At 52.4% G+C, this 8,763-nt stretch overlaps 2 protein-coding genes across 2 annotated transcripts; both read right to left on the bottom strand.

Moving 5' to 3' along the window:
* Positions 1 to 295: 295 nt before the first annotated feature.
* Positions 296 to 4,280, bottom strand: CI109_105652 (uncharacterized protein; the record flags this gene model as incomplete). The annotated part of the gene is made up of 9 exons (XM_032003542.1): positions 296 to 497; positions 564 to 665; positions 737 to 1,576; positions 1,634 to 1,723; positions 1,793 to 2,996; positions 3,056 to 3,685; positions 3,744 to 3,826; positions 3,897 to 4,184; positions 4,246 to 4,280. The coding sequence occupies 9 exons, from the start codon at positions 4,278 to 4,280 to the stop codon at positions 296 to 298; spliced, it is 3,474 nt and encodes a 1,157-aa protein (XP_031862400.1).
* A 788-nt stretch (positions 4,281 to 5,068) lies between these two features.
* CI109_105653 (uncharacterized protein) lies at positions 5,069 to 6,209 on the bottom strand (the record flags this gene model as incomplete). Its single annotated transcript, XM_032003543.1, has 4 exons — positions 5,069 to 5,601; positions 5,667 to 5,761; positions 5,835 to 6,098; positions 6,178 to 6,209. The coding sequence occupies 4 exons, from the start codon at positions 6,207 to 6,209 to the stop codon at positions 5,069 to 5,071; spliced, it is 924 nt and encodes a 307-aa protein (XP_031862401.1).
* Between the last annotated feature and the right edge of the window lie 2,554 nt (positions 6,210 to 8,763).

Raw genomic sequence — 8,763 nt, forward strand, 5'->3', positions numbered from 1 at the left:
TGAAGTAGAAACGCTCGAGTCGCAAGCTGAAACTGACTTGGGGTTTCATCCGGCTAGTCAGTGGGTCATGCCATACCAATCACCCGACCATATGCTACAATGCTTGCATGTGACGTACTCGTACTGTAGGATCTGAGTCCCAGGATGGACACGCAATTCGTATACATTTGTCTACACAGTGGTATCTACTCCAACACGTTCACTTCGACGACCTTCTTGCTTGCTACAATCTTCCCTCACGCCTGCTGCCGCGGCCGGTATCAAACACCGACCGCCTCGTCCGTCGACTTACTTCCTACTCTACCAGCCCCGCTTTTCGATGCCTACTATCAAATTTCTCCCAGAATTCCACTTCTGTCACGTAAACAGCTTTGTACCTCCTCATGTCTTTGAAAGCGGTCGCGGTCTTATCAATCTTACCGTCGACCATGAGGTATCGTCGAGCCGGCTGGTTTTCAAATAGTGTGAAAGGTTCTGTGAATGTCGTTGGAGTTTGCCTAAGCACCCGCGATCGTCAGCTCACCATAACAGAGCTTATGTCTTAAATTCGCCAGTTTACTCACCCTCCCGCTAGCTCGACGAGCTCCCGAAGAGGATTCCCCCTTGGGATCTGACACATTGTGGTCTTGAACCCCCACAGGACCTGCCAATTTGACAGTGGAACCCTATGACGTGAGTTCATCAGCACCGGATCTTCACCCCGCACACCGCTAGTTGAGCCATAGGGAATACTCACGAATCGCGTATCACCGGCCTTGCACGATATAGCTCCTGATACGCCTTGACATACCAACCCACTCTCATCTTTTGAAATTCTGCTTCCGCTCCCGCTGCTCCCTGTCTCCCTTCGTGAGGATCCACTCTTAGAGTCTGTTCCAGTTCCAATACCGATGTATCAAAGTCGGCGAGAAGGGGAGTACGAGCGCGACGCAAGTATTCAGCGATGATATCCTTCGAGTGTCGACTTGAATGGGAAAAGGGCGCACCATGGGATTTCGGGACTGACACTCGCTTTACAGGCTGGAGAGGCAAGCGAGATTCCGGACGAGGTTGAGAAAGAGCGACAGAAGGAGGTACATTGCTCGTCGTGTTCGATCGTGATCGAGCTCGCTTCCTCGGTCTCTTGTCCTGTCCAACTATGGCTGAAACGGAAGGTGGCACAGAAGCACCAGTCGACGGCACCGTCGATGCACCTGTCATCGCTTCAGATTCCTGCTTGGCTACCGTGAGGGCAACGCCGTTGGCTTGATGATCCGTCATCCGCTTCCTCTTCTTTTTCCCACTAGCCTCACTTGATCCAGGAGGAGTGGGTCCCGTATTTGAGATCGAGTGCAGTGGCGTGAGCTCCTGCGAAGTGGTACTCTCCGAAGATGACTCCAATGCTATTGAAGCAGAACGTCGAAGCGAGTCGAGGTACTCCTTGAACTCCGGTATGGTCATGACATCGATGCTGCAGTCAACCGATATGGAGTTTTCGTCAACCTGTTCGACCACGACGATCCGCTTGCAGTTGGAAGGGGATCGCTTCAATGTCTCAATATCGTTGACTAGTTTTTTGCCACGGAGCTTGTGTGGTCTACCGCACGCGTTTGTCAGATTACACTCCATGTTGACGATGTTGGTTTGGACTCACTGGCACGCAACCTTCATCATCGCTTTGATGTCTACACGTGCAGAATCAGCCATGTTCAGAACCCGGTGGTTTTTCAACACGTCCGTCACGCTGATCAATGAGAATCAGCCTACAGCTTCGAGCTCTCGGTATGCAGCGACGGTCAGCGGGTATACTTACGAGGTAGATTTGGATCGGGGCTTATCGTCCAGAGGACAGGCGGAGGTTTCTGGCTTATCCTCTTGCGATGTTGTCTCTTCTACGGCAAACTTGACCCTGTTCCGCTGCCTCTCCTTTCGTCTTTTGCCCTTATCCTGACGGTCTACCTTGACCTCCACATCCGCCCGTTCGTCTGCCGGAACTGCCGGAGTTGGGGTATCCATCGTGACCACTCTGGTGGTATATGGCTCCCTGGTAGGAGAAGGTGACATATTCACGCTCGAGACCTCGTTGGGCAGCGGCAGAATGAATCGAGCCGACTCTTCCAAGGCCTTGATCGTATCTTTGGCTTCTTTACCCTCTGCGGTACCACTGTCATTGTGGGATACCATCGATGGATCGCGTGAGCGGACGAGACTCTCGTACATGGACTTGAGCGATGCCTCGCACACGGCCGGATCGATATCTTCATCCCATAGATCGCTCGCATCGATATGAGGTATCTCGGGCGAAGGAGATAGTCGAAGCCAATCGGAGAAAGGACGTCGAGAAGCGTTGGGCTCCGGAGGATGGATAGGCTCAAAATGTGCCGCACCTGTTACTCCATCGGCAGTGACAAGGTCTGCGTTCTGGTGGTCTGTACAGCCCGAGGTGGAAGCTGGACCAAAGTCCGATGTCAACCGGTAGTCCACCACTTTGTGAGAAGCGCGATCACCTTCGGCATCCGTGACGGGCTCGAGGCATTGGATGGAATCGACCTCTTCCACTGTCTCACTCCTCTTGGTCACATATCGCTGCACGTCCACCTTCCGCTCCCATTCCACATCTTCTGCCAGCTCGTCCTCCTCCATCTGAATCGCCTTCTCGGTCTTCTTCTCAGGACGACGCTTCTTCCTCGCAGTCCGGATCTGCATCTCGTCCTCAGCGTCGAATGCTTCCAACTGAACATCAAGAGTTTGCATAGGCGTGGGCGAGGTTGGAAGATCCTCAAAAGGAGACTCGCGAATGGCTGGGAGAGGAATCACTTTCGGAGGAGACTGGCTGGTGACTTTCCAACGAGGCCGTTTCGCCATTGCGGGCCGGACGGAGGTGGGTGACCTCTCTATCAAGGTTTCAGCGACGATGGTCCCGAGGTCGGTGATAGGGGTAGCCGGTCTTTCTGGGGTTTCTGTACTTTCGCCAGATGTGGGGAGATCGGGGATATGTGGAGAGGTGTTGGTCAACACTACTACGGACTGCCCGGTCAGTCTCTATCGCACCAAACAGTGTAGAGGAAAGACTCACAGTCGACCTCTTCCCTCCCATTAGCTCGCTTCACATAGAGCACCTCGACGTCGTCTCCCTCACTCTCTTCATTCGAATGACCAACACCCTCGCCATGTTCCTCTCCATTCTCAACGGTACCATCCAGACGACGCTGCGCGATGTCGACTTCGTGGCAGGTCTCGTAGGCTTCTCTACCTGTCTCTGCCCCATCCTCATCATTGTCAACCTGGGATCCGTCGTCGTCATCATCGACAGTCAAGTCCACCACTTCAGGCAGGTCTTGCCGAGTCGCCCTTGCGTCGGATTGTTCCCTGATAAGAGAAGCAAGCCCACGTCGAGCTTTGACAGGGCTGTTCGTCCTGTCGATCGTTCCACTTGCCTCGATCCCTTCTCCGATTGCCGCGTCTTCGCGCTTCCTCTTTCTCGAACCATGATCCGACATAGCCGACTCGTCGTTGTCCACGACAAGAGGAGTGACTGATCGTAGCGGTGTCGGAGGAGGAGTGAAGCGACCCAGTGAGGGAGCTGGAGGCGGCGATCTCGAAGGAAGCGAAGGGAAGTCGGCTGTCTCGGCACGAGTTGATGACCGATACTTCTTGTCCAATTTTCTAAGTTTGAAATGCCAAGGCGATTCTCTGCGTAGGAAGTCTACACCGACAAGGTCAGCCTCCATATCTCAACCAGCAGCGATATCAGAATGACATACGTCGTTTATCCTGTGGGATCTCCTCGAACGACTTCCATCTCTTTCTAAACTTATCCTTGTTTCCATCGTATGAGGCGATCAATCTACAACAGCATTAGGTCAGTCCATCGCAGTGCGGCTTAACATTCACGCCAAGTCTCGACCACAACTCACGCTTTGATTTTCTTCTCGACAGGATTATATGATTCCGAATTCCAAGTCCTGGTATACTTCCATCCCTTACTTCTAGACTTACGTACCAGCCCTCTCCTTTTCGCGTCGTTCAACCATAGGGGGTTGTCCTCGTCTTCCGCCAACAGCTCAATACAAAGATCTCGCGATACTATCCATTTGGCTTCTGAAATGTGGTTGGGGGGTGCTGATCTGGGGAAGAATGCGTAACGATAAAGCTTATGTCTTTTGATGGTGTTGAGTAGGCGTTTGGTAGCATTGGGAGTCCACCTATAACGAGTCAAAGTGGTTAGCCATACTACCGCATCGTGTGAAGGACGATATGACTCACTTGACCATGCAGGTAGCTGGAGGAACTCTCGCCATGTCGTATAGGAGTACGAAGCGGGGTTCATACACGTCTAAGATGACAAGACGTGAAAGAGAGTTGTGGCAAGTGAAAAGAGACAAACGGTGGAATGGCTGCAGAAGATGAATAGATGGAAATTTCGACTTTCTGATTGTCTATAAGTAATGTTCATCCACATCGACGCGACCACACGCGTTGGAAACAATGATGCGAAACATGTCGGCGATCTCTCTGCCCGACAACCACCCCTTGGTGGTCCGGCAGCCGTTCCATGTTTCCCAATGAGGCTCGACCTGCTATTGTCCCATCGCCCAAGGATAGATAACCAGGAGGTCGCACGAGCCAATATCGTTTCATCAATGAACGAGGGTGTCGCCCGGACGCATTTGACGTCGATCGAATCGAATCGATCCGTTTCGTGCGTAATTGTCAACTCAAGGACGATCGTCTTGGTAACCGCCGGATATGGAAGGTGCATTGCTATTCTTGGGTACAACAGTTTATAGTATCGGGTACAAGTGACAGCAATGCTACGACTCCTGAGAAGATCTCAGCTTACTGCAGGCTCAAGCGAGAAGGCCGTGTAGACCTACAGATATATTCTCCTGCTCTTTCTTCTCGCCTTCATCCTCCCTCTTTCCCGACTTTGCTTGTATATTCTAACTTCGCTGAGGATGCATCTTCTGGAGTAGGTCAGCAGGGTCGATTCGAGCTGCATGAACAACTCACTGACTGTCACCAGTCACACATGCTCACATCACATCTCATCACATCATGACGATCGTCGCTCGTTCCTCCACTTGCTCTACTCTTGGACCTTCTTCTTCCCTGACCCTGGCGGTCTACCTCTTCCTCTTTTCTGGCCAGGCCCAGGGATATTGAGCATCTGTGCGACCGGTCGACCGAGATCCGTTCCTGCAAAGGCTACCGACGCTCTGATCCCCATATCATATGTCGGTATACCGGGATTGTTAGGACCATTGTTCTCCGCCATAATTTGATATTTCCCCGTTCCCGGCGGTCTCCCTCTACCCCGTTTCAACTCGGCCGGTTGTGCATGAACGTCCATCCCGCCATTGTTATATAACATCCCTTGTGGATACTGTTGCATGTTGTTATAACTGTCGTCCATGCGACTGCGTTTCAATTGCGGTTGTTGGGGAGACATGGTCGCATACATCTGGGTAAGGGAGGGGGCGGCCGGTCGCTTTGCTTGAGCCATAGCGCTCGACTCGGCGTGCGCAGGCAGACCAGGTACGGGGACGGATTTGGATGCTCTTGATTCGTGGGATAATTGTCGTAGTGTGAAATAGTAAGGGCAGGATTGCGCGAATTTGGCTACAACCAACCAACCTCATGATCAGATCACACACAGTGCAGGAAATGAGTGAGTCGTAACTTACCTTGCTTATCCCACGGTATGTCCCTCTCCGAGTTCCACCGCGGATCCAGACCAAACTTCATTTCGTACCACCCCGAGTCCATTCGCTTGGCCAGACTATCGCGATTCATTACATTAGTTTGGTCCCCTGACTACCACATGCAGGAAGGCACATGTAAATATCACTCACACGCTGAGTCTGTTCCTCACAGGATGCATGACTCCACTCGTCCATGCATCCGTAGGTACCCATCTACCTGATCTCTGGACAACCCATCCTTTCTCCGCTTTGTCCTGCATCCACGGCTCACCCCCCAGTATTTCTATACACAAATCGCGTTCCGCCCTCCACCTTTCTCCGGGACTCGCATTGCCGTACAGACATGATCGGTAGTGTCCATTGGCCGCTATGAGATTGAGGAGACGCAAGGTGAGACGTGGGTCATCGTCCCAGCTGTGAGGAAGTTGACAGTCGCGCATGATCAGTAACATCCACAGACAGTTGGGGAAGGACGATGAAACACGATACATACTTGACACGGATACTCTTGTTGTGAGGTCCCATGGCGGGGTAGTTGTTGCACTCGCCTGTACAGCCTTTCAGGACAGTCCTGCTGACGCGCCAAAGGGGTTGTGATTGACTGTGCGATCGACGGGCGAAGGCAAAGGGACTACTGGAACTGATAGAGATGCAATAATGTTGCTGATGATCAGTGCAAAGGTGAAGCGTGTTTCAAGTGAGAAGGAGAAGAGAGGACAGATTGCTCGAGGGGATCGTCGCCGGGAACAAATAAAGATAACAAATAAAAATAAAAATAATAATACCAACAGGAACCGCGGCGTGCTGGACTGGACTGGACCGGAAACAACAAGACCTGCTGCTCCCCGTTGCTCGTACCATCGACAACATCAATGCGTCTCTTTGCAGACCGATGAGGGTCATGAGACTGTCATCGTATGTCAGGCCGGCAGGGTAGCTGCGCATCCCCTGGGGGACAGTACTGGGAGATGCGAAATTTGGCTTTAGCGTGTTATCGCTCCCGGACAAGCGTATCATCGTCTTGTCTGGTCAGATCAAGTCACATGTCTCTTCAAATAGATAAGCTGACGCCTGCAGAGAGCTAGAAAGAACTGCTACAGGTGTGTGGGATGTATGTTGTCCTGTCCCATGTCTGCCACGATCGCACAATCGGAGTGCAGCGATCTTGAACAGACACGGTACAACGCCGCTATGGTTAGTGAAAAGGATACCAATCCACGTTTCACCAACCATGGAGCGCAAACCTAGCTTTCGCCAGCCTATGCAGCATGACCTCATACGACGCCTGTGCCAGTCCATGCATAGTCATCCTGCTTTGGTAATGACACCCTATGCCGATCCCATCTGACAGTGATGCTGCTTTGTGACTCAGGCATAGGATCAGCGGCACTTGGGGAGAGTAGCCATTGCGATAGATTCAAGCATTCGTCGTTTGCAACAGCTCTCGTATCGACTGACGCTGTAAGAACCCGACGCGTTCAATAATTGCTGGACTTGAGGTGGGGATGTATAGTAACGCCGGGAATCAGCTGCGTAGCGGAGACGATTCCTGGCGAGAACCTGGGACTTGAGATGCGGTAATGGCGAAACGCTATGTCATGGACAGGTGTATCTTGACGCAAAGATCTAAAACCCAGGGGAGGGGGAGGGGGGTCCCTTATCTGTGTCAGTCCAACCTTGACCCATTGCGACCAATCCAGGCTGTCGTACCTGTAAGACCGAACCACATCAACCCGTGTCAAGGAGCAAATATTCCCGTTGAAACGCTATACTGAGCAATTGTCATTACAACCAGACCCTTCGTCGCCCCATCGCACGCGCAATGTGTGAAAAGATCAAGGGGAAAGGGGAAAGCGATTCGCGCGCCAGATGCGCATCGAAAGAACTTACATGATATACGCCATTCCTGACAGGTAGAACGGTCCCGGTCTGTACGGAATCTGCATTTTCATCCTCGCGCCCCTTCCATCGACATGAGTCTCGTCTAGCGCTTTGCGGATGCATCGTAGCGAAGCCGGGTGGACTTCCTGTTCGTCAAGTAGATCGAGGTGTGATAGTGTAGTGCTCTCATCAGTGTCGATCTCACCATGCTCCGCAACATTTCGCCAAAAAGCTTTGCGTTCCGGAGCACTCGATCAGAGCCTTACAATGTTGTGCCGAGTCGCTTCACCCAGACCGTCAGACCGTTTTGTCCAAGCGTCTCAGACACACCCCTTCCATATTCCACATCAGCGCAACTCGAAGGGGTATAGCATGGGCCGCTATCAGTTCCGCAGCATCTGTTCTAAAACGCAGTGGTTGGTCTCCGAGATGCCTTTGAAAGATGTTGCACATTTGTTCCCCGTGAACACTGTCTACGGTCCGTGATTGCCATATGTAACTCGAAGCTTTGTTCGCATACCTTTTGTTCCTGAGCGGAGTTCATGAACCCAGCGGGGAGCTGACCTGTTATTTTCGTGCTCACACCCGCCGTATTCGATCAAGCGGAAGGGATACACCGCAGACGGTTGCATACATCTCTGGAGCGGAGTTTAGAAATCCCCGTGTACCCGGACTGATCGCGAGCCCCGTCACTGACCTGTGAGATGAAGGCCGCGCGACACATCTAACACCAGGCCGGCCCTCATCCCATCACACGCTGTCACAAAGACAGAAAGGTTGTGATGCAGATGTGAAACGGGGTAGGTCGCGCATTGCCCTAGACCGCTGCGCTAGAGCGAAGGGGTGCGACAAATTACAATGTACATAGCTGAAAGGTTTTGTATGGGAAATTTCGCATCCTGGGCCACCTCATGACGAAATCCGCCCGGATGGAGTTCGTTCTGGGGGTTGATCAGCCTGGGGGGTTCTGTCTGATGCATACAGAGTTTGATCCACGCAAATGAACATGCATGGCGTCGACGGGGATGTCAAATTCGAGGTTTGGGCCGACGTATCGACGTGCACAGGTCCCGGGGTGTCCCCGATGCCCAAGCTGCAGCCAAAAGCCCCCCAGGTCCCACACACAACCGCCACCACCAATCACTCACCCATACACCACTCAACCAACCGTTCTCCGCAGTAACCATGGTCCCTCTCC

Source organism: Kwoniella shandongensis, chromosome 10, assembly GCF_008629635.2.
Source record: "Kwoniella shandongensis chromosome 10, complete sequence".
In the NCBI taxonomy this organism is placed as follows: domain Eukaryota; kingdom Fungi; phylum Basidiomycota; class Tremellomycetes; order Tremellales; family Cryptococcaceae; genus Kwoniella; species Kwoniella shandongensis.